The sequence below is a fragment of the Pongo abelii genome, chromosome 16 (assembly GCF_028885655.2).
Source record: "Pongo abelii isolate AG06213 chromosome 16, NHGRI_mPonAbe1-v2.0_pri, whole genome shotgun sequence".
Classification (NCBI taxonomy): Eukaryota; Metazoa; Chordata; class Mammalia; order Primates; family Hominidae; genus Pongo; species Pongo abelii.
The window spans coordinates 70,841,763-70,868,515 of record NC_072001.2 but is presented as its reverse complement, the minus strand read 5'-3'; the positions used below and the strand labels follow the sequence as shown (position 1 = coordinate 70,868,515).

Here is a 26,753-nt window from a genome sequence, read left to right as displayed (position 1 = left end):
GATCAGGAGACTGAACATGATCCACGTTGAGTGTATACTTTATCTGAACTACCTGGGACCAGAAATATTTCAGATATTGGCCTTTTTCGGATTTTGAAATGTTTGCATTATACTTACCAGCATCCCCAATCCAAAAACCTGAAATCCTAAATGCTCCCATTACTGTGACCTTTGAGGGTCAAGTTAGTGCTCAAAAAATTTCGAATTTGGGAGTACTTCAAATTTTGGACTTTTAGGTTAGGAATACTCAGCATGTGGAAAGATTTCACTCACATTCTTGAAACTAATTATTTAAAAAGAAGAAGAGAAAATATCAGTATTTGAGTGAAACACACCAAATGGCAAATTTTTATGGTGTAGAAAAGTTGACGGCAGCTGCTTACAGAGCATCCAGAGCCATCCGTCACCCCTCGGACCAGTTCACAATCACCAAGGGCTAGAAAAGCAAACAAAGCCACAACCACACACCCACTAGAAACAGCTGTGTCAGGGTGGTGTTTTTTTTTTCAGCAGCTGGGTAGGGGTGGGGGGAAAATGAGTTCTGTATATTTAGAGGCAAGAGCCAAGACTAGATAATGTTTCATAATTCTTATTACTTGGTAAGCACTCAATACATACAAGACGCTATTTCAAAAGGCTTACTTCTTCAAGTAACTTTATGTGGTTGCTAATGTTAAAAGTGTTCATGAAAAAGCCTAGAATATTGAATATATTTCTAATCTTGCTTTCAAAAAACATAAGTGTTTATATTGTTTATCTTCTGCCTCCCTTATTACATTGTAGGCTCAACAAGGAAAGGGAATATGCCTATTTTGTTTGCCAATGTATCGCAGCACTTAATAATGTGTTTGACATGTAAAAAGTGTTCAATAAATATTTAAGGAATGAATGAATTCTAATGTTACCTTCAACTTATACATAAGAAACTGACACTTGGAGTGACAAACTGAACTGGCTAAGATCATACTGATTATAAGTGTTGGTGCCAATATGTGAACTGAATTCTGGTTAATCCAGTCTAAGCTCTTTAACAGTTCAAGAATTAGAATAACAGCCCTTGAATCTAAAAATGATATTGGAAAGAAAATGACAAAATGACAAACTTGCCATCAAACTTCTCCAGAAGCTTCTGTCAAGGGTACTGGGTTGGGTGATCCATGCCACTTTTTTTTTCTTTTTTTTGAGATGGATTCTCACTCTGTCACCCAGGCTGGAGTGCAGTGGCATGATCTCGGCTCACTCTGCCTCCTGGGTTCAAGTGATTGTCCTGCCTCAGCCTCCCAAGTAACTGGGATTACAGGTGCCTGCCACCATGCCCAGCTAATTTTTGTATTTTTAGTAGAGATGGGGTTTCGCCATGTTGGCCAGGCTGGTCTCGAACTCCCGACCTCAGGTGATCAACCCGCCTTGGCCTCCCAAAGTGCTGGGATTACAGGTGTGAGCTACCACACATGGTCCATGCCACCTTTTAAATACTTTTATTTACATTTACACAGCTCTACATGGTTTATGTGTTTACTTATACGTATAGAAGATCACAATTCATTTTCTTGATATCTAATGAGTCTTATCTGGCATCTATTAAACAATATGTATATGTAAAAATTAGATGTGTTAAGCTTTTACATTCCAATGAGACAAAAGGTAGTTATATCCAACTATTTGTATTTTTTATAGTAAATTTTCCTTGGGAAAATTTCTATTACTAATCCTCAACAAAAACTCACTTTTTCTGAGAAAAAACACTGCCATATGTCATTTGGGGAAAAAAATGATTTTTTTTTCTATAGGAATACTAAGAGAAGGGCAATGTTGTATAAATATATATTTTTCCCATGTTATAACATTAAAATTTAAAATTTTTCTTTGATGATTTCTTCCCCTTTGTTTTCTCTGTTCTTTCTTCCTGGAACTTCTATTTTTCATGTTACTTCTTGACTTGGTTCTTCAATGAGAAGTTGTCATGAACTTCCTGACTTGGTTCTTTTTTTTTTTTTTTTTTTGAGACGGAGTCTTGCTCTGTCACCCAGGCTGGAGTGCAGTGGCGTGATCTCGGCTCACTGCAAGCTCCACCTCCCAGATTCACACCATTCTCCTGCCTCAGCCTCCTGAGTAGCTGGGACTACAGGCACCCGCTACCACACCTGGCTAATTTTTTGTATTTTTAGTAGAGATGGGGTTTCACCATGTTAGCCAGGATGGTCTCGATCTCCTGACCTCGTGATCTGCCTGCCTCGGCCTCCTAAAGCGTTGGGATTACAGGCTTGAGCCACCTGGCCGACTTGGTTCTTTAATTTTCATTTCTCTCCTATTTCTTGCTGTTCTCTGAAAGTTCCTTTTGTTACAGCAGCCTGTTCTTATATTCTGAGTGCATTATTTTCTCTTTAGTCCTCTGAGGATACTACTGATAGTTTATTTGAACTTTTTACCCTCTGCACAGTTTTCTGGCCATCCAAATTGCTTTTCTTTTTAGTTGTTGTAGGCCTCTGTTCTGACCCTAAAGTCCTTTCTCAAATGTCTCTGTAAGAGTAAGGCACTGAAAATCTCACTGGAAACTGTGCTCATGGATGGGGCTTGTAGACTAAGGGCTCTCCTGGGAGCATGATTTAGCTAGGCTGTTTTCTTGGGGGAACTCCAAACGTCTGGATCTTTAAGTCTTCCCTAGTCAGATTCCCCTAGAGAAAGTCTCTGCTAATCTCCCACCTGAAAAGTAATCTTTGAGTGTAAAGTAATCACGAGTGTCCTAGGAACAGGGTGGGAGGTCTCAACTTTCAGAATCTAAACTTTCACTTAATGCCTCTGAATGCAGTAATGGGACCCAGACTTCTATGGTGCCAGGTATCACTTATTTTATTTGCTCCAAAAAACCCTCCACTCAGTTTTGTTAGATTGAGTGTCCACCCATGGTGTTTACTCCAGTACATTAACAATTGTTTTCTATTGGGTTTTCATGAGCAATTCATATTAGTTTGTAATAAATGAAAGATTAACTAGTCTTACCATAATTGTCAAACTGACTTTAAAGCAATTCTCCTCTCTTGGTCCCACCTTGACTCCTGGCTCCACATATCTGGTCCCACCAATTCCTGAGCCTTTGGGTGTTTACAATATATCAGATTGCCTGCCTGCTTGTATTCTCAGCCCTGCTCAGTTGTTTACTGTTGTCTCATATTCAAAACTTGAGAGCTGTTGTCTCCTTTCCCTTTCTCTTTATGGTATTATCCTTTTGTGTGTGCGTGCGTGTGTGTGTGCGCGTGTGTGCGTGTGCATGTGTGTGTGTAAATCACGTTATGGCTATTTTTAGTGAAGTTTGAGGTGAAACTGTAAGCTAAAGCTTGCACCATCTTTAACCAAAGTAGCAGTCTTTCTGATTCAAATGTAAACATTTCAAAGGGTAATTCCTTTTAAAGAGAGAGGATAATGGCTTTTTTCCCTTGTGAACTTTGTCCAAAAGTTCTGAAACAGATCTCCCATCTAAAGAGGAAGAAACTGAGGCTCAGAGAAATTAATTTACCCAAGGTTCTATAGCTTAGGCTGGCTGAAGCGGAATTCAAATCTGGATCTGATACCTTGGTAAACTGAAAGCTCTTCTTCACAAGCAAAACACTGTGATCTATTCTCCAAACACTTACGGGCATTTATATTAAAGACTCCATCACACTTTAAACTCTGATCTTTATTTTCTGAAACTGCTTTAAAAAAACCATTACAAAAGTAGGAAAAAATTGAGTCAAAAAGATGTATTGAGTGCCCACTAGGGCAATGGAGTTGTACTAAACAGCATAGGAGATTATGAGAGAATCATATTTGAATCCTGTCATAAGGAACTATGACATGCCTATAAATTACTATAATACAAACTGGACAATTTACATGCCACAAGGAAGATGCAGATGAAGGTCAGAAGAAGAAGATATTACCTTCAGCTGGAGATATCAGAGTTGGTATTATGAAGGATGGTTATTTAAACTGTATCTTGGGGAGATGAAGAAAAATGATATTACATGTACAGAGAACAGTGTATTATTCCATGGGTTTATTTTTAACTTGGTAAAGGTAATTCTAAAACTCACAATTCTTTTTGTCAAAATAATAGAGCCAAAAAAATCTTCAGAAGATGGCCAGGTGCCGTGGCTCATGCCTGTAATCCCAGCACTTTGGGAGGCCAAGATGGGTGGGTCACCTGAGGCCAGGAGTTCAAGACCAGCCTGGCCAACATGGTGAAACCTCATCTCTACTAAAAATACAAAAATCAGCCGGGCGTGGTGGCACATGCCTGTGATCCCAGCTACTCGGGAGGCTGAGACAGGAGAATTGCTTGAACCTGGGAGGCGGAGGTTGCAATGAGCTGAGACTGTGCCACTGCATTCCAGCCTGGGTGACAGAGCGAGACTCTATCTCAAAAACAAACAAACAAACAAACAAACAAACGAAAAAACCAAAAACTTCAGAAGATGATGTTACTTGGATGACAACGACAATGACCTTGTGTTGTTCTCTGACTATGTTCTTTACCTATGTTGAGACATTTTTCTAAGCCATGGTCCTTGCTTTCATCATTCAGCACATCATTCAAACCACTTCAATAAAACACTGGTCATGATGAAGAGGGGTCTCCGAGGACTAGATGATGCACCAATTAACCAAACACATTGAGCCAGACTGTTCTATGCCTCAGACTCAGGAGACTGGTTAGAAGGGTGGCAAACAGGCAGAAAGAATGAGGATCCAAGCGAAAAGAGCAAAATGCGTATGCTATGCATATGCTAAAGATGGGGCTTTCAGATGGCTGCGGTGGTGCACCTGCAGTCCTAGCTACTCAGGAGGCTGAGGAGGGAGGATCGCTTGAGCCCAGGAATTCAAGGCAAGCCTGGGCAACCTAGCAAGACTCTGCCTCTAAAAAAGGGATGGGGGGCAGGCTTTCAGTCTGACTCCTTTAGAAAAGTTTGTCAGATTATTCACCATCAACCTTAATAAAGTTTATAATAACCCACCACATAGAATCCCAAACCAGAACATGTATTTGTACAGCATACTCAGTGAAAATAAGAATATTACAGGAGTGGCTTGGTGCCTTTTTAATGTAGATGCATCATCCTAAATACTGCAAATTGCAAGGCTAGCGGAGAATGTATGTTGACTTATTTTTTGACTCAAGAAGGACCCATTTAAATTCACTTTTGCAGATATGACTGTTTACTTCCCAACTACAGATTTATGTTGTGAACTCAAATGACACAAGAATATAAATGGAATAATTACTTAGTAAAAAATGAGAGTGGGACTTTCTCCTTAAGCCATTCTTTAGAAGAGATAAGCACTGAACTGCCTGTGAAATTCAGAAATTATGCTCTAAAATGTTTTAGCCACGCCTAATAAAACTATCAAACTTGGTAAAGCCCTTATTATATACCAAACTCATTTTCATTTTAAAGTTTAGCCCTGTAGTCTTTTTTTTTGCCCTGAAGTCTTGAACAGAGACTACAAGGTTAATAATCCTAAAAATCTCCTAGGCAACTGAATCAGTATGAGCTTCCTAGAAGAGGTAAACAAATATTCCAGGGAAGGATTACCCTCCTAGTTTGTCCTAGTTCAGGAATTTTACATCCTTGTTAGTGGGTCTCACTTCTTTTTTATTTTCTTTTTGCATTTCCACATTGATTCTTGCTAACAAAGTTTCAAGGAGAAAGAACTACAGTTCTACACGGGTTCTCTTCCCCAATACAGAGTGAGCCCACACAAATCCCATATGTGGCAATGACCTTTAATGTTTCCGTAACTAATCCGCAGGAGGGGAACTACAACACATTTAAAGATGTGAGTTAAAAACCACAAACAAACAATGGAGAAACGGGCCAAATTCTTGCCATCAAGTCAAATTGCCATACATTAGTCAAGGTGAATAATCTTTTTTTCCCTTCCTAAGGATAACTTCCATCTTTTTGTTACATCTGCCAACTCCAAATACTACATGCATTGACAAAAACCTGGAAGAGATGCCCTTTACCCCACCCAACAGAGGGATGCTGTAGTGAAAGGAGAGAGAAGCAATTCTGTCCCTGGATAAAAGATAGTCTGATATTAAAGTTTCTTTGCTTAAGGCATAAACGTACCTGTCTGTGAGTTTTTTTTTTAATGGCACATTTTAGTGGCAAGAGGCCTTGTTATGACTCCCCATGAGGGCTGTGACAGCATATTAACAAGGCAAGGGGCAGGAGGAAGAAGGCAGGCAAGGAGGAACCCTGTCATTTCAAGGGTTTAAAACAATGAAGGCATTCAGCTGGGTGCAGTGGTGCACCTGTAGTCCTAGCTGCTCAAGAGGCTGAGGCAGGAGGATCACTTGACCCCAGGAATTCGAGGCAACACTGGGCAACATATCAAGACCACGCCTCTAGAAAAAAAAAGGTGGGAGGCAGGGGGCAGGCTTCAAGTCTGAAAGCTGTAGATTGAACTTTCTGCTTCTGGCTTCACCAAACCTCAGAGATGACAGTTTATGGAACTGGGGGAAAGGGTGCTAGGGAGACGTAGAGGAGACAGAAAACTCTCATGCCCATTTTGTCTCTGTCTGATTTTTTTTTTTTTTTTTTAAGACAGCATCTTGCTCTGTTGACTAGGCTGGAGTGTGGTGGTGCAATCATAGCTCACTGCAGCCTCAAACTCCTAGGCTCTAGCAATCTTCCTGCCTCAGCCTGCCACATAGCAAGGACTATAGGCACACATCACCATTCCTGGCTAAATGAAAAAAGAATTGTTTTTTTAGAGATGGGGTCTTGCTATGTTGCCCAGACTAGTGTTGAACTCCTGGCCTCAAGCAGTCCTCCTGCCTCAGCCTCTCAAAGTGCTGGTATTACAGGAATGAGCCACCAGGCCTAGCCTGTATTTGATTCCTGTGTAATTTCAGGGAAATTCCTTTGCTCGGTTTCCTACATTTTGATCAGTTTTTTTTTCTTTACCTCAGGTACCCTAGGAGAATAAAGGTTAACTTAAAACACTTTGAAGAAGGCATGCACACAAACAAGTAGTGAAACTACACTAGGGGAGACCTTGCATACTTTGACATTTGATCTCTCCTTAAGTGTTTACAGGGATCCATACCTTAGAGTGTGCTGGGAAATGGGGAAGGGATCCTCTATCTTTTCCCTCTTTCTCCTAGTGGCAAAGTCTGTTCAAGACCAATCTCCCTTAAATGTCAACTCCTTTGTGTGAAACCCCACCCCCTTCCCCTTGTGGCTCAGAGTCCTTCGTAAACATCTCTACTGAAGATTCGTCACATCATTCTGGGCTTTGGGTATCTTTCTTTTCTACCAGAGGTGGGCTCTCCTCAGCTCTGTGTGCCCTACTCTCCAGGGCCTGGCACAGGGCAAGTGCTTAAGTAAGAATTATTGAAGAAAGGAAAGTTTCTACTAGAAAGAGAATTTTGTTTTTAAAAGTGAGAATAAACAGAAGAGGAGCAGTTCTTAGAAAGTGTTGACTACGTTACAGAATGCAATTTGTTCCTCAGATTCTAAAATGCTATTGAGATTCACACTTCTGTCTATAGTGATTTTAAATTGGATTTGCTACATCTATTCCTAACATACTACGGTAAAAACAAATAAGAATCTTGGCCTTCAAGTACTTCTTTTGGACTAACTTCCTAATCCCTTCACGTAATGTTCTCATTATATTGACCCTTAAGAAAAAACAAGAACCGGCTGGACATGGTGGCTCACGCCTGTAATCCCAGCACTTTGGGAGGCCGAGACGGGTGGATCACAAGGTCAGGAGATCGAGGCCATCCTGGCTAACATGGTGAAACCCCGTTTCTACTAAAAATACAAAAAATTATCCGTCTCTACTAAATATACAAGCATGTGGTGGCACGTGCTTGTAGTCCCAGCTACTTGGGAGGCTGAGGCAGGAGAATCGCTTGAACCTGGGAGGCGCAGGTTGCAGTGAGCTGAGATTGCGCCACTGCACTCCAGCCTGAGCGACAGAGCAAGACTCTGTCTCAAAAAGAAAACACAAGAACCTTGGGTTTCTCTTGTAATCTTCACTACTGAATCCCCACAATTTCTCATGTATGGACTCAAAACCTCCTACTTCTCTTCCCTATTGCATATTTTTCTTTACCTTGGACCCCAAATAGATTAGGTATAAAAAACATGCCAGCGGCCTTACACTATTCTCTAATGACTTACTGGTCTATTACTTGTGTTGGTAACATGTTGTATGGGGGTAGTAAGCTCCTAGAGGTCAGGGGCTACAATCCTATAGTTCCTTCTGAAGGCATTTAGTTAAGCATCATGTACAGAGGTGCTCAACAACCCTCTCTGATGATCATAATCTAATTCCTCTTTACAACCTCTAACAACATCTCTTCCTCCTGCTGTAACACCCGGCTCCTTACCATCCATTTTAAAATACAAGGAGCATCAAAAGGCCTAGCTCTTCCTGGCCCTCACTCCTGATCATCTGGTTATCTGCTCTCTACCACATGAGCCAACACAGTCCTTCCGGCATTCAGGTGTCCCACACTCAATGCTGACACTTTTTCACACAGTTCTCTATACCTAATCCTCTTTGATCCTGAAAATTCAATGAGTCTGTTTTCTTCAGTCTTCCAGAGAATATTCAATAGTTTATCTCCAGGATAAATGAATATCATCAACAGAACCCAAATATATCAATGGCAGTCTCCTTCCTTACACTACAAAGAGTCTCTTTTTATTAATCTTTGCACCCCTAGCACCCAGCAAAATACTGGCAGACAGACACATATTTCAATATGCAACATAAATATATTTATTGAGCACCTGTCTTCCTACCTACTTAAACTGATCTGTTTCCACACCTGCCTGTCTATAGTCATGCTCCACAAAGCACTCAGTGATACTGTGAAAATTTAAGTCAGATCATTTCTTCTAAGAGTAATACCTAAAGTCCTTAGCATGGCCTACAAGGCTATATTTGCCCTGGCCCCTGGCTACCTCTCTAAATTTATTTTTTCCCACTTTTCCTTTGCTAACTCCACTCAAGTCACACTGGTCTCTCCCTTCCTTAAATATGCTGAGAGTGTACTCTATCTTGGTGCCTTTGAGCTTGTTATCAGGTGGCTCCCTTCTCTCACAGCATTCAAATATCTGCTCAAGTGGTACTTTACCAGAGAGGACTAGTCTAGTCTGCTTTCTTTCTTTTTTTTTTTTGAGATGGAGTTTTGCTCTTGTTACACAGACTGGAGCACAATGGCGCGATCTTGGCTCACCGCAACCTGTGCCCCCTGGGTTCAAGTGATTCTCCTGCCTCAGCCTCCCAAGTAGCTGGGATTACAGGCATGCACCACCACGCCCAGCTAATTGTTTGTATTTTTAGTAGAGATGGAGTTTCTCCATGTTGGTCAGGCTGGTCTCGAACTCCCGACTTCAGGTGATCTGCCCACCTCAGCCTCCCAAAGTGTTGGGATTACGGGTGTGAGCCACTGAGCCCAGCCTAGTCTGCTTTCTTTTTCTCCATGGCACTTATCCCCACCTGACAAATTACATATTTAGTTATCCCTTTGTTTTCTGTCCTTCCCCTCATGCCCCAGCCCTCGCCAAATGGAACTCCATGACAACCAAGACTTGAGTGTCTTTTCCTTACTCTATCCCCATTGTCTATACAGCAGGCATAGCAGGAGTTCAACACATGAATGCATAAATGAATGCAGAAAGGATGAATGGTGAACATTTATACGTGCTCTAAATCTTAAATCTAATAGTTATGCTCTCTTATAGTAGTGCCATGCCTCTGCATTTTATGTCATTTTATCACTGTCTCAGTCACACAACTCTAGAGTTGCTGTGTGAAAGCTAAGGAAAGAAAACAACACCATGAGCAGTAGCACAGTCATAGAATGTTAGTCTGGAAAGTGGCTTAGAGATCAATATTTTACAAATGAAGAAACTGAGGCCCAGTGAAGAACAGTGGCTTCCACAGGGTCACCTAAAAAACTAGTAGCAAACCTGGAACTGTAATCCAGGTCTTCCATTCCCAATCTAGGATTCTTATCTCTACACCATGTAACTTCTCAATTGTCTTACACTATATCCAGTCATTTATAAAATAAATGACAACAATTTAAAATACGCAAAAGGAAATTGTATAACAGCAATACTGAGTCCCACAAATCAAAAACACTAGTTTCCCCTCAAACAGGCTAATAGAATAAGCCCTTGAGGATTCTGTTGGAAGACTCAGTTCTGAGATCTGACCACCATTATCGCTAACCTCTCAGCTGATGCATACATATTGTATTTCCTCTTAGATTCCCTTTTAAGAAGAAGCAGAAGAATATGATTTAATAAACGTTCAACACTCTATTTTTGCTTTCTTTCTACTGTGCAGGTGAATTGAGTTTGAAGATTATTTCCTTACAAATACAATTGCATTCATGCATTACAAAACTCACAGAAAAGGTATTTGACTAAAAAAAAAGGTTACAAAATCATGATTGCAATTCTCTATGATATTATTTAAAGAGTCCTTTCTACTTTTCTATTATAAAAAGTCCTGGCCGGGCAGAGTGGCTCCTGCCTGTAATCCCAGCACTTTGGGAAGTCCAGGCAGGAGAACTGCTTGAGCCCAAGAGTTCAAGACCAGCCCGGGCAATATGGCAAGACCCTATCTCTATTAAGAAAAAAAAAAAGAAAATACAAGTCCTTCTTTATCTGAATCAATTTAAATGAGAATTTTTGAAGCACTGGTCAGTATGCAGGTTCTATACTACCATAATTCAAACTGAGCCATATGTCCTTCTAATATAAGTTATATGTATTTTCTTGTAGATCAATGGTCATTTTATTAAAAAAAACATAGCACAGAGTTCTAATGGAGCTACATCTAGAACACTAACATAAAGTCCATTCTAAATACAGCTATAAAGAGTAGATATTGCAATTGTGCTAAATACATAGATCCTCTTCCCCCTTCCCTCTCCATCATATCACACCACCCTTTAACCTACTGGAATGAGGTGATTTTTTTTTCATTTAAAACAAACATATATAAAATATGTCTAAATGAGTAGTGCAGTACCTTTTAAACTAATCACCTTTGGAAGTCACATATGCATTCCAAGAGGGCACAGAATTTTTCTGGAATCCCTATTTTACAACACGGGTTCTCCAGATTTAGTGTGTATAAGAATCACCCAGGGAACAGGTTAACAATGCAGATTCTTAGAGGTTTGGATTTAATTGGTCTTGAACGGGGTTGAAGAATCTGTATTTTTAACAAGCGCTCCAGGCAGGTCTTACACAGGTGATCTGTAATAAACAGTGCTTTAAAATAACCTTCAGAGTCAGTTCACAAGCCACACAAGGAATCAAAGACTTTATGGTCAAACTCTGTGTATACATCTATATAACATGCTGAAGGTTTATTTTAGCTTATTCTTTCAAAATCTTCACTTTTCCTGATTGAATATGTTAGTACAGATATGCACAGAAGTGTCTATGTGCAAACAACGTACCTCCATAAAAGAGATTCCTAAGCTCCAGACATCAGAATGAATTCCATACTGCTCCCCTGAAATCCTTTCAGGCTGCAAGAAATCAGAAGGGAGCTTGTCAGTTGACGAATGCTACTCAGGAAAACACATACACCAAAATGAGCTCAGCTAAGGTGAGGAGCCACCAACATCTGCATAGCATTTTATGGATGACGAAACAATTTAACATGTGTGTATATATGTATTTGTGCATACAGTATATAGATAATCTATAGAAATTATATATAGATACATTCTTACTGAATCCTCACCAAGTCCCTGTAAGGAAGACTTTGGAAGTCATTCCACAGATGAAGAAAATGGAGGCTCAGAGTAGTGAGGTAATTTAGCCCAGGTCCTAAGTAGTGAATGAGCTGAGACTTGAACCCAGATCCTCTCCCTCCAAATCCAGTGGTCTTCGTTGTGGAGTAACAAATTATACAACATTATATGATATTATCACTTATTTGCATTGTGGTAGATGGGTCTGGAACAGTAGGGTTTCTTTTAATTTTTTATTTGGAAATAATTTCAAACTTATAGGAAATTTGGAAAAATGAGATCAGAGCAAAAGCACATTCCTATTTCCTTTACCCAGATTCATCTACTGTTCAACATTTCATTCCATTGATCAGTTTCTTTGTATATGAACCAAGGAACAGTTGGAAAGGTCCATTTGGGACTCTTGGTCCTCCACTCAAGATGTATAGCAAATACCTGGTCTAAAAGAGGCTACATAAACACTCTCTACTTCAAAAGGAATAATTTCATACTGAGTGGATGCTTCCTGATCTATCTATCCCTCTAGGATTTAGCATTCAGTACAGTACTTCATAGAGGGCTTTGGAATGAACAGGTGAACAAATGAATAAGAGAAACTGAGGTCTCACAAAGGTGGAATGATTGCTAAAGGTTCAGGCTAATCATGGCAAGGCTGAGATCATAACTTACACTCCAATATCCAATTCAATAGATACCAGGATGTATTCATATGGAACTGGCTAGCCAGCTACAGGAATAACATTATTGTCACTGTCATTACTATCATCAACAACAAAATTATGTGTGCATTTATTAAAGAATTTCTATACACCAGGCCTTGTTTTAGTGTTTTTCATGCATATTTCATCTCAGATTCATAAACATCCATGTAACATTGGTACTATTTTATCATCACCATTTAACAGATAAGGAAAATGAGGCACAGAGTAGTTTACATTACTAACCATTATGAGTGCTGTATCCACTATACAAGAAGAATAGTAATAGATATCATCTAATGACCACTTACTAGCGTCAGACACTGGGCTAGGTACTTTGGGTCTTCTACTTCATAATGATTTTGCAAAAGTAGGAAAACTGAGGCTTACTAAGTGACTTGTTCAAGTCTAGAGCTATGGGTTAGCATTAAATGCACTGTCCAGGAGCGGAGCCAGGATTCAAAGCCAGTTATGTCTGACTGCAAAATCAGGGTTCTTTCCAGTGAGTCAAACTGACCCCACAACTAGAAGTCAGAAGAGCCAAGCACAGCCTTGAGCTGGTCAGTATTTCTCAATGTGCAGTCTTTGGAGCAGCCATCACAGAACTGCCTGAGGTGCTTACTGTTAATAGAAATGAACCTCCAGAATCAGAATCTCTGGGGGTGGGGCTAGAGATCCTCACTTAAAAAAATAATTTCTCTGGGTGATTCTTTGGTACACTTAGCTCCAGTCACTAAATATTTCCATGTTCCCTGGAGAGACAATGACCTTTTAGATCTCCCTGCCTTCCTCTTCTCTGCTTAATGACCATGTCTCACACAGATCCTGTTTGAGGGTGAAACCTTTCTCTACTCCTACAGCAGAATTATAAATTCCTGATTCTGTACTTCACTAAAATGCTGTTCATATCTTATTATTTATCATACTGTATTGTAAAATCATCTGTTTTCTTGTCTATTTTTCGTAAGAGGCAAAGAGAGTACTAGACAGACATACCTAATACCTTGCCTGACACATAACAGGTATGCAGTCAATGCATGCTGACTGAAGGAATGTAATACATGTTTGCTGCATGAACAAATAAGTTCCTTAGAGAGTTCTTATATAACTTCCTCATACATTGCTATTCATGTCTGTCAAGAACTTCTAGCAAACATGAAAATCCTAAAATCCTCTAGAATTATTAAAGAAATAACTAAATGTTGCCCTGCCCCCTATCCTTTTTTCCTTCCTCTCTCCATTTCTTCATTCTACTGATTAACAGGTACCAAGCATTTCACCCAGAATACAGAAAAAACACGCACACACACAAAAGTGGAACACACATACAAAATATTTGGGCAGGATCAAAAAGGAGGTTAAACACACTCATACATTTGCCCACTGAACTATCAAAACAAATGCAAACTGTAAGCTGATAATAAAGCATAGAAAAATTAAATTAAATTCAAGAAGAAAAAATAGAAAAAGTGACAATGTTCACAGATACTAGATGGCAAATAAGAGAACTCTTTTAAGGGTCAGATTCTGATGACCTCTTGTTGGGGAAATTATTCGTGCAATAAACTAATGAAACAAGATTACTGCTGTGATGCAGTGTTTGAGCAAAAATGTTCAGCAAAAGCCAACAGCAAGCTCCACGTGTCTATCCTAAACAACTCTTAAGATGGATATGGATTGGGAAATGTGCCCAGGCCCCTGGAAGTGATTTAGACACAAAATGAGCACCAAAACATTCTGAATTTATGGAGCCAGGATTTGATGGCCCAAGGCTGCACAATTCAAAGCTGTTCTCACACTTGAAGCCAAGATGGCCTGCCCTGTCCTCTCCCCTGAAAAACAAAACGAACTACCAGGTACCATGTTGTTGACAGAATATCTATGATGGATATTTAGCAGTTAAAAAGTTAAAACTGAGGTTACTCTCTCACATGACAGCTGTCATCAGTGTGAAAAGCTAAATAATAGGAAAAACATGACTCTTGTCTAAAACATCTTTGTAGTGATGTTAAATGACAAGCAAACAAAATGAAACAAAAAACCCTGACCTGTTCTTAATAAGAACAGTAAAGAGTAGTGATGATCTAATAAGTAGAATTTATAGAAGATCTTAAAGGGCAGTCCTTCTGGCACCCACACTATACTCCCTCCAGATGCCCTCTGTGACTCAGCCTTGACAAGAATCCACATTTAGTTAACTAACTCCAGAACCATCTGTTTACAACAATATTTGTCAAAAGCAGGAAGATACCAAGGTATATCCCTTATCTCTTCCAAAAAAGGAATTTCTGTTCAGACTCAGGCTACCTAGAAAATTAACAAAGTAGGCAAGAAAACTTCAGGCTAGTGTATAGTCAAAATATGTATCACAAGTGATGAGGATTTTTTTTTTTTTTTTTTTTTTTTTTTTTTTTTACATTGGCAAGATCCCCCCTGTGTAGGCAGACAAAACACTGGTTAAACAGGGCTCTGAAGTTAGACTGCTTGAATTCAGATCTGTCTTCCAGTTCACCAATTCTCTCTTCTGCTGTGTCCAATATGCTGTCAAATACAGTGAGTTTTAAATTTTAATCTAGAAGTTTTGTTTAGGACTTTAAAAATCTATGTCACTTAAAAAATGTGTGATCTTAAGTCTGTATGCATCTGTTTCTGCTGCCTGCTGTTCCTGCTGATCTTGTTCAGGTGGCTTTGTTTTCTTGTGTGCCCGGTTCTCTTTGCTTGCTAGTTTTTCCCCTTGAAAGAAAAATTTTGGAGAGGTTCTCTGAGGCCTAAGGTGGAGACCACCTTAAACCACTTCTCAGCATGATGTGCCTTGTCCAACCTAGGACACGTATGCATATACCCAGGGTGCAAATCTATACCAGGGCTAGGCTATGGTCATAGTTTGTTCCACTTTTCCTATTTCTTCTGCTTCTCTGCTTAGTTCCAGATGGCTCCTCTTCAGTTTCCCGGGACTGGGGGAAGAGGAACAGTTTTAGATCTAGTTTACCCTTACACTGAGGTTAGCCATTTAGGCTTCTAGCATGGAACAGAGAAAATCTCCTCTGAGACCTTCTGACTTAGGTGGGCCCTGAAGCTTGGCTGCTGCCCCTCTTGCCTGACTGTGATTCAGGTAAATGCCCTCAGGTATAAGCAGTGATGGGGCTCCCACTCTACTTTCCTCTCTGTGGTAGGATTTCATTCAAAAATTGTCCTGGGAGTAACCCACTGTCTTTTTAGCTCTTCAGTGCATTTGAGATGGTTAAAAAAAAAAAAACTTAGCTAGCATATTTAAACAGAAGAGTTGATCTAAATAACTTAGTCTGCTATTAGCAGAAACTAGAAGCTGATGTCCTAATTAAATTGTCTTTTACTATGTGCCAACTCTGAGACCTTGGGTTAAAGATATTTTTACCTTTGGTTTCCTCATCTGTAAAATGAAGATAGTAATAATAAATAATAGTAGTAATACGTATACCTCCTGGGGTTGTGTGAAGATTAAATGAATCCCGTAGTGTGCTTCAGTACGTGCCACATGGGAATGCTCAGTTAATGTCAGCCTCTTTCCAGTCACCACCACTTCCATTACGACCACCACATGAGCATAACCAATTGAGTTGCATCATGCAATGTGTATGTGTTTTATTCCAAGTAAAGACAATTTCCAAGAATTGCAATAGCTTGGGCAGAAAAAAATGTTCTGGAGAAAAGAATGGTTATTTAGATTGACTTTCTGATCCCAAGGGCCAAGTATTTGAGTAAGATTTTTTCATTTTAAAACTTCAGTTAATCATAGCAATAGTGTCAATTTTTATATTTGATTTTTAAAATAATAGTAAGCCAGGAAGACTGAATAGTTGGTTAAAGTTTTAGGAACTTCTATCTTAAAAACATAATAAAATTTTTAGTAATTAGAATTTCTGGGCCAAGCGTGGTGGCTCACACCTGTAATCCCAGCACTTTGGGAGGCCAAGGCGGGTGGATCACTTGATGCCAGGAGTTCGAGATCAGCCTGGCCAACATGGTGAAACCTCGTCTCTACTAAAAATACAAAAATTAGCCGGGCGTGGTGGTGCATGTCTGTAATCCCAGCTACTCTGGAGGCTGAAGCAGGAGAATCGCTTGAACCCAGGAGACGGAGGTTGCGGTAAGCTACAATCATGCCACTGCACTCCAGCCTGGGGGAGAGGGTGAGACTCCATCTCAAGAAAAAAAATATAAAGAATTTCTGAAAAATGGTTAATTTAACATAAGCTCCAAGCTTCTAGACCCCTTTTATAATTCTTATGGATAAAATCCTTTTAAAATGTGGTTGAAAATCTTTCATGCTTTGGATGAAGGTATCTATTGAACCTATTAATTATCTGCCCCTAAAAAACAGTATTTCCTTGAGCATGACACTTCACTTTTCCAGGTCTCAGTCTCCTCACTGGTCAATGGGGAGGTTGGATCAAGATGACTTTTCAAGTCTCCTACAAGCACATTGCTGCTTAATGTGCCCATACTTGGTTTTTCTAAATGGCTAATGATGTTACAAAAGCCTCCCTGTCTTTTTCCTAATTATCTTTTCTATATCTTACACTTCCGATTACAGATTAAGTGAGATTATTCACATATACAGGGCTATTTCATTCTGATATATTTTCTTTTTAATATTTGAGTAGCTTAGCTGGCTGTATTTGAGTAATTTTGGGCTGTCTATACCTTGAAACACAAGCAAGATTCTTAACACGAAAAGTTAAATGCTGTGCTTATAATTAGTGAACAAGACACTTTTGGAATGCAGCTTTCATGAACTAATTCATTCGTCTGGCACTGTGTGAGGTACTGGATATATAGAGTGAGCAGAATAAATCTTGCCACTGTGAAAGTCATAATCTAGATTGGGAGAGATGCATAAATAATATGGGTATAATGAGAGGCACAGCAATTAAGAATTTAGTCTCTGAAGGCAGATCACTTAATTTTGAGTTCTAATTGACACTTACGAGCTTTGTGAACTTGGGTAAGTCACTTCTCTTGCTTCAGTTTCTTTATCTCTAAAATGAGAATAATAATATTACCCATGTCACAGTGTTGTGAGGATCTAAAAGTTAATATATGTAAGAAGAGTGATTGGCACATAAAGCTACTTAAGTGTAAGCTATTATTATTACTGATGTTATTATCACTGTACACAAGTATGCATGAATATAAAGTGAGGGAAATACATAAAATTTGTCCTCTTTCCCACTTCTTCACCCTCACCCATGCCTTCTATTTCTGAGTCTTTGCTCATGCATTCACAGTGATCTTTCTCTTGTGCAAGCACCCTTTTCACATACTGTTTGGATCATCAAATTTGTACACTGTAAGTCTCATTTTCTTTTCTTTTTTATTTTTGAGACTGAGTTTCACTCTTGTAGCCCAGGCTGGAGTGCAATGGCATGATCTCAGCTCACCGCAACCTCCGCCTCCCGGGTTCAAGGGATTCTCCTGCCTCAGCCTCCTGAGTAGCTGGGATTACAGGCATGCACCATCATGCCCAGCTAATTTTTTGTATTTTTAGTAGAGACGGGGTTTCTCCATGTTGGTCAGCCTGGTCTCGAACTCCTGACCTCAGGTGATCTGCCTGCCTTGGCCTCCCAAAGTGCTGGGATTATAGGCATGAGCCACTGTGCCTGGCCTGTCTTATTTTCTAAATGTATGTTTGGTACAACTTAAGTCTTTATTATGTCACACATAATGCTGCTACATATAATGTCGTGTTCCCTGTTTCACCCAAGTCTTATCTAGATTATAGAGTGGTTCCACTGTACCTGACTAACAGCATAGAAGATGCTCAGTAAATGCTGGTTGATTATTGAAGGTGCTCAGTTTCAGATACAACTTTCACTGGCATAGATCAGGGGCTGGCAAACTTTTTCAGTAAAGGGTCAGCTAGTAAATATTTTTCATGTTATGAGCCATATACTTTCTGCTGCAACTGTCACAACTACTCAACTCTGCCACTGTAGTGCTAAACCGGCCATGCATAATATATAAGCAAATGGGTGTGGACATGTTCCAATAAAACTTTATTTAAAAAAATAGGCAGTAAGAGCTTAGAAGAGTGATCAGTACGTTGTTCCAGTAAATTGAATTTGGCCTGAGAACTGTAGTTCATGGATATTTGGCATAGGGCTCGTGTAGAACTGAAAATTATAAAATATACCAGCTAAAATGAGAACCAGTTGCGGTTAAAAAAAAAAAAAAAAGCTCAGCTCTTTTCTCTCAAGAGACTGTCAGCAGATAAAAGTCAGGGATTCATACCTGTACTATAATAATACAGGTTATTTCCACCTCCCCCCATCCCCAACCTCACACCATGTAGGTAAGCACTTGGCCAATAAGAGCCTCCTACTGAACTGAGCAAAGCACTCACTCTCAAGCTATCATTGCTCCTTTTCTAGGTATCTTATGCTTTTTATAGCTTGAACTACAAAGCTGACGACTAGAATTCACTCACCTAAGAAGCAAAGCAATTTTAGTTTTGTCAATCCTAGCTAACGTTTCATAATTTTAATCCTCACATTTTCAATTAACAGATGGATGCATCACATTCATCCATAAACAAAAATAAAAAACTAATTTCTTTAATGTACACCTGGGAAAGACAACTGTAATCTGGATTTGTACATTCAAATATAATGCAATTTAATTATCAGAGGAATTTAAAGCTACTAAGAACATGCTGGGTAGCTGAGCAATTGTTTCATTTATAGTCATGTCCCCCCAACTTTTAAAAAACTACAGTGTTTCATATTCTTTCAAAGACTTAAACCTTAGCATTCAGCAAGGCTATAAAGGTGGCTCACTAATCTCACCTAACTTGGTAGAGGAAGGAAGGTGATTACATTTTATAAAAACAGATATGATGACTTCAAAGGTTAATTTATTATTTTTCCTATTATTATACAACAAAGTATAAACTTTCTTTAAAAACCATGCAAGACAAAAATGAGCTATTCTGGTATCTGAATGAAAACAAAATGTTTTGTATTGTTCTGAGAATAAGGTTTAGGTTTAGAATTAGGTTTAGAATAAGGTTCCATCCTTAAATCTTTAATCAAGATAATATATACAGAAAGAATACTGAGAATAAGACCCACGGTTTTATCCATACTAACATCATTTAATTTCATGACATATTAACAAAGGCTATTAGAGATGAAAGGGACTACCTAAATAAATTTAGAGCTTTCATTATAAAAAATTATCTTTGTTACAGGAAGACAGAACTTTGCTCCAAAATTAATACTAGATAAGTTTCCTGTTTAATTTTTTTTCCCTCCGACTCTCAAGGTGATTATGAAAACCCATAAACTAAAGTATTTTTATGAAAACAAATAACTTCCCTTACTCAAAAGCCAAGTCTACACTGGTCTTTGAAACAGCCTTATGCTTCTACTTGTTAATTGTTGGTAAGTTTATTTCAGTGCAACTAAAGAATCTTACAATAGGCATGAATAACAACTAAATAAAATATAGAGGTACAAATTCTACAGAGAATTGCCCCCTAAACCCTTACATTCAGAGATCCATAAATAAAATTTGGCTACATCAGTAATTTAATTTTGATCTGGTAACAAAGCATGTTCATATTCCAAGAAAAAAACAACCAATTTTATTGACTGACATTTGGGGATACTTGAGGGTTAATTAAATAAGAAATGTGGAAAAGTGGCCAGTATGTTACAAGGTGAAATTTTTCTGTAGGATTAAACTTCGAAACTCAGCGATTTCACACTTGAACCAACCAGTTAAGTCAACAAAGTCAGATAAGTTGATAGCTCCTGTAAAAACCCTAATGTCTTTTAGAAAGATTTAAAAATCAGATCATGACTAGATTGACTTTGCAATTTATGATCTGCTAGGCTAAAGCTGTGGAATTAATTCAAGAATTATACATTACCAAGTACATAAAGATAAAGATGTTGGTTTTAAATGTTATTTTTGCATAAGTTTACTTACCGCCATATAAGCATTTGTTCCAACATACGTCTTGGCTATAGAATTCACCAGCTATGAGACAAAACAGTCTGTTAGAACAATATAAAGATAATGTGGAAATAAAATGGGCAATTATTCCTCATTTAACCTACAATCATCATTCGTATAAATCAACCAAAAATTATGTAAAAGGAAACAAATTTATCTACAAAGGCATTAAAAATGATTAAATCTCTCTTTTCTTTTGAATGTGATTTCCAATTTAAACAAGCATAGCATTACAGCTTATAGCAGATAACCTTAAACAATTCACTTAAGCAGGATGCTTATCGCTTTAGTACCCCAAACCCGCCTGATATAAAAAGTCAATTTAAAGCAGAATTTGAACACACTCAATTTTTAGTCAGATGGCTCAAGATGTGAATGAAGCCCCATGCATTACTAGAATGAAATGAACACTAAATACGCTGGAGGGATAACAGACTTTGACAACTCATAATACAACGATGACCTTCGCTTTGGTCTTCGTGTTTGGCTGGGAGTAAAGGTGGCTGCAATTCAAATCAACATCACAGCACGCTCATGGGTCACTATCACTGGGTTTCTCAGGGGAGGCCCAAAATGGAAATTAATTAAAATTTGTGCTGCACATTGTAATGGCCCTCCACCATTGTTGCTCCCAATATTAATTTTTATTGTGGGCCAGTTGGGCTCCCCAGGCACAGCTCCCACTCTGCCCTCCCTTTTGTCTGGCCAAAACGCTTTCATATCAAAGCTGCATATCAATGAAGTTTGCTATTCGTAAGTAGTAATTACAATATCAGCAGTTTTTACTGTCATTAAACAATGAACAATCATATTCTGATGAAGGAAACTCGCTCAGAGATTAAAAATGAATAACACACTCCCAGACGAGGAAAAGACGCAGAGTTTCTGTTTGTCTGGCAGCTAGGTGATTTTTCAATCCAGAGAACAGAATGAAAATATAAAGGGGTTGTTGCAGAGAAAAGAGTACACTGGGAGGAAAAGAGACATACCTGAGTGCTAACTCCAAAATCACACAGCTTAACCTGTCCTCTTGTGTTTACTAGCATATTGGAGGGCTTCACGTCTAAAAAGGGACCAGAAAAGGCCACGTAACTAATTCCATATATCTACAGCGTTTGTTCTTTAAAAGCACACATGCACACCACACCAAGTTGCAGAAATGACACCATCTGCTCAATCCGAAATTCAAATCACAAATTTAACGAAAAGCATTTTTTTTTTTAACTGAAGGTAAAACGTAAGGTCTTAACTCCTCCATGTTCAACAATTTCTGGTTTCTACAGAAGAAAGAGTTTATTTCAAGTGAAAGTGAAATCAAACCTTGGCTTACAACAACAGTAAATACACCCATCATCCTATCCCTAGCTTTTCAGGAAAAGTAGGTAGATAAGAAAATGTAATCTTCTTGCAAAGAATTTGCACAAAAAGGGTGAGTTTTGCTCTGTATGTGTAATTATCAAGCTAGTCCTCCTATCTAAGTAATAGTAAGGCCAAAGGGAGGCAACAAGGAAAAATCATTCATATGCTACGAGTAACAGGTCATATCTGAATGAAACCAATGAGGAAATGAATGTAGTACTGCTATTTCCCATGTTTTACAAGGCAAATGCTACTTCAGATGATACTTAGAAATTTATTTAAAAGATGTGTATATATGTGTACATGCATGTGCTTATTAGTCTTTGTTTCATTTATCCTTCTCTTCCATTATTTTTGGCTGCTGTTACAGTTAACAAAAGAATTGACGTAGATTTCACCAAAGCAGTCGGTCGCTAAGTAATGACACAAAGGATTTCTGTGAAGCATCGTCAGTGAAAACAATGAGCCTTTTCAGGAATTCAGGGAGCCCAAAAAAGCCATCCAAGGAGGACAAGAGCATACCACTTTTGATGGTATAGAGCCGCATCTGCTTCAATGCATCTTTTACGGCAAAAGTGGTCTAGCAGAGACAACTGGTTATATTTAGAACAGCATATATTCTCAACTACACTGACACTGAACAGGAGACTCAATTGTTTGGTGTAACATTTTTTTAAAAACTGTAAATGGGTTAATCTTCTCCTGACCTTCCATCCAGCAAAAGGGTACCACAACAAAGTATCTTGCCAAGAGTAGATACTTAATTCAAATTTCAAGTTCACACACAGTAACTATTACTGAATCATACTTATGTGACAGGCAATGTGCTAGACATTTTCTTATACATTAGCTGATTTAGCCTGCTAAATGTTAGCAGCCTCAGTTAGCCTGATAACTGACATTTGAATGTAAATTCCATGAAGGCAGGGACTTTGTCTCTTTTCTTGACTACTGTACTCCCAGCCCCTGAAAGAGTGCCAGATATATTTCAAGTGCTCGATAAACATCTGTTGAATGGATGAGTGAAAAAAGAATGGAAACCACAAGTACATGTTGTGGTTGATGATTCTGTTTCAGTGACGAGGGGTGAACTGTAGAGCCTGTCTCTGTAGCAAGCCCTTCATGTACCACACACTATAACCTCTATTGGGAGGCTCTATGAATTCAAGTTGGTGTGCACAGGCAGGTGTAAGCTCTTTTTATCGGTATCATTGCCCCAAGAAATAAATACGTTCACAGGGTAGGAGTATACTTTATACATCTTTAAATGTATCCCTTCCAAGCACAGTATCTTGCTCACTGATTGACGGCTTTTTATATGATACATTAAATTTACTAATACATGGCCGGGAGCAGTGGCTCACGCATGTAATCCCAACACTTTGGGAGGCTGAGGCAGGCAGATTACTGGGGGTCAGGAGTTCAAAATCAGCCTGGCCGACATGGCGAAACCTCACCTCTACTAAAAATACAAAAATTAGCCGGGTATGGTGGCGGGCACCTGTAATCTCAGCTACTCGGGAGGCTGAGGGAGGAGAACTGCTTCAATCTGGGAAACGGTGGTTGCGGTGAGCTGAGATGGTGCCACTGCACTGTAGCCTGGGTATCAGAGTGAGACTTGTCTCAAAAAAAAAAAAAAAATTTCTAAGACAAATGTCCCCTTTGCCAGCAAGTCCCTGGTCTCTTGGCGTCTAGTTTTCTCTAATTTTTCAACATAATTCTTATACCACCATCGTATTAAACCTTAAATATACCACTTTCACTACATCACTTGTCTCCTTAAGGAGGAGGTTAAGTATTCTCTGACATGCCCCCCACCAACCAGAACATGAATTCCTTAAGAACAGGGTTGTGCTTTCAAGCATGCCCCAGTAGTTAGCACAACACATCATAGCCACAGTAGACACTTAAATGTTTGCTGAACTGAAACAAATGTTGGATTCTACATAGTTTGGTCTTATTTTTCGAATCTAGTTCTTATCATGGGCCCTCAGTTTTAAACATTTTTATTTTGGACAATTTGTTCTTTTATATATTGATGTCCTAAACTAGGAGTGTACAATCTATTGGCTTCCCTGGGCCACACTGGAAGAAGAACTGTTTTGGACCACATATAAAATACACTAATGATAGCTGATGAGATTTTAAAAAAACGGCACACACACAAAAACCCCACAATGTTTTAACTCAAAGCCGTCCTGTGGCTCATGTGGCCCGCGGAGCATGGGTTGGACAAGTTTGCCCTAAACCATTCTTAAGCCACCACATCAGATAGAGACAGTTAATGAACAAATATTTTGAACTCCTGGAATAAGGTGCTGCCTGGAAATTAAGAGGTAAGCTAAAAGCAGCAAATCTTTAGTTTCAATCAGATACATCTGACTTAAGTGGATCAATGGAAAGACAAAATAATAAAACAACAAAACTGCTAAACTATATTCCAAAAGACAAGGTGTAAATAAGGACCTGACTGCATTTTTCCAGCTTTCCAACATCTTTTTAACATACATGTAAGCCTACTGTATGACTTTTCCATATTCTCCCCTCAACCTGGTTTTCAGAAGTACTTTATGTGTGAAAGTAGTAGACATCCAGTCATCCTCAAATCAATCTTTGCATTCCAATGAGACTGTTTTAATCACTGTCTCAAAAGAAAAAAAACCCCATCATTAAGGCTTTGTTCATTCTGTTTTCATCATCTCCTTCCCACCTCCAGGTTTAGAAACCTTTCCTCCATATTTTCCAACTATCTGAATCCTGCCCATCCTTCATCTCAGGCCATCAAAGTCACTACCTTCTTTGAATTTCTGTAGCATCTGTCTGTACCATTTGTTTGGGACAAAGCATATGATTTATGTATGTAATGTATGGGACAAAGCATATGATTTATGTATGGTATGTATGTATGTATGTATGTATGTATTTCAGAGACGGGGTCTTGCTATGTTGCCCAGGCTGACCTCAAACTTTTGGGCTCAAGTGATCCTTCTGCCTCAGCCTCCCGAGTCAATGGGACTACAGATGTTTGCCACTGCACTCGGCTTTAATGACGTTTTATACTAAGAGTTACTTAATGTATTTGCTGTTATCAGTATCATCACCCAAAGAAATAAGTTCATAGGGTAGGAGTATACTTTATACATCTTTAAATGTATCCCTTCCGAGCACAGTATCTTGCTCACTGGTTGATAGCTTTTTAAATGATACATTAAATTTGCTAATATAAATGTCCCCTTTACCAGCAACCTTGAGACCTAATTTGAACCTAACAGCCCCCTTTAACAATGTCAATGAATCTGGGCTAGGAGACATATGACCTGGGTTTTAGTCTTTTTGATCCTGTCACAAATTTGGCACATGACTTTGGCCTTGGCATGTGATGTTTTAGTTTCCAACTCTGTAGGGAGATAACAGTTACCATGTCAATATTAGAGAACTGTGAGGATTAGATGAGATAATGAAGGTATAATTGCTTTTTAAACGGTCCAACATTCTATAAGTGTATTATTATTATCAATTGGTAATCAACCAAGCTAGAAAAAGTTGTATATTTCATTATATTTAGAAAATAATTTCTATTGCTACTGTGGCAATTTAAGTTGTATTTGGGTAAAATACTAGCTCAAAGAAAATAATTTCCAAAGCCCAGTAAGTAGGACTGTAAAACCAATGTGATGTTTATAAGGAAACATTTTTGCCAGACTATAAGCACCCTTTCCTCAACAATGCTACTGAGCTGGTTTCCCTAGTTTTACACTTGCTGTATTATAGTTTGTGTTCAACACAGCAGCTAAAATGATCCCTTTAAAACCTAAGTCAGATCGCGTCACTTCTTTGCCTAAAACCTCCAAAGCCTTTCCAACTCAGTGCAAAAACGGAAAGTCCTCCCAGAGGTCCCCAAGGCCCTTGTGAGCTGCCCCATACTCTCACCTTGCCACTCTTTTCCATGCTCACTCTGCTTCAGCTCACTGGCCTACCTGCCAGGTATGCTCTTGCGCTGTGGCTCCGTGTCCCTGGAATACTATGCTTCCACAAATTGTCCCTGGCTTGCTCCTTTGCTTTAGATTTTCGCCTGAATTTTTCTCCTTTGCTTTAGAGTCTTACCTTTTTAGGGAAAGCCTTTCCTAACCACCTAGTATGCAGTGGCAATACCCGCCCCAGCTCAGATACTTCCTTTCCCTGTTCTTCTGCTTCAGTGTTCTTCTTAACATTTACCTCCATCAACACGCTCCATTTCTACACATAGATCTGTTAATTCTCAGTACTCCCCTCTTCAAGGGAAGCTCCATGAATGCATACTTGGTCTGTTTTGTTCACTACCACATCTAGAATGGTGCCTGGTACATACAGGAAATAATATTTGTTGAGCAAATGGTGAATAAATGGTATCTCTACTCAACAGGTGAACTAACATGCTGATCCAGAAAAGCATGAATTTGGCCTGAGAAGGAGCTCCATCTTTTCCCATTTAATGGGCTACACTTCAGAATGAATACATTTCAAAATGACACTTCATTCTGAGAAGAATCCATAGTCATTTAAAAGTACTCACTCACAAATATTTACTGACACCTTACCATGCGCCAGATATGGTACTAGGTGCTGTGGAGAGAAACATGAGTAAGACCCTGTCTCTGGCCTCCAGGAGCATGTAGACCAAGAAGCAGTTTGGTATATTCTCTGAACAAAAATACTGCTCATGAGATTTTCGGATAACAATGTTGTTTATGTATATTCTAAGTGGGGTTTTCTTTATGAACAATAGGGATGCTTCTTTTAATAAAGACAATGAAAATTATGCAAATAAATAGCTCCTAAGCTTGGCTGTGCATATTTAAAAAATAAAGCTTTTTGTGTTCTACTCCAGACTTATTGAACCAGAAACCAATCCAATACAGCCTGGTCTTCAG

At 39.0% G+C, this 26,753-nt stretch overlaps 1 protein-coding gene across 7 annotated transcripts in view; it reads right to left on the bottom strand.

The window, feature by feature from the left end:
• Nucleotides 1–26,753, bottom strand: part of MAP2K5 (mitogen-activated protein kinase kinase 5) — a 260,308-nt gene that overhangs the window by 92,394 nt on the left and 141,161 nt on the right. For all 7 annotated transcript variants that reach the window (XR_010137177.1, XM_063716193.1, XM_054531617.2 and 4 more), the window contains 3 exons: nt 21,474–21,547; nt 20,458–20,508; nt 11,489–11,560 (listed from right to left, as the gene is read on the bottom strand). Coding sequence is in view for 6 of the 7 variants with exons in the window: in XM_063716193.1 (XP_063572263.1) it covers nt 11,489–11,560; nt 20,458–20,508; nt 21,474–21,547 (197 nt within the window). In the remaining variant the exon portion in view is untranslated. The remainder of the gene's footprint in view (nt 1–11,488; nt 11,561–20,457; nt 20,509–21,473; nt 21,548–26,753) is intronic.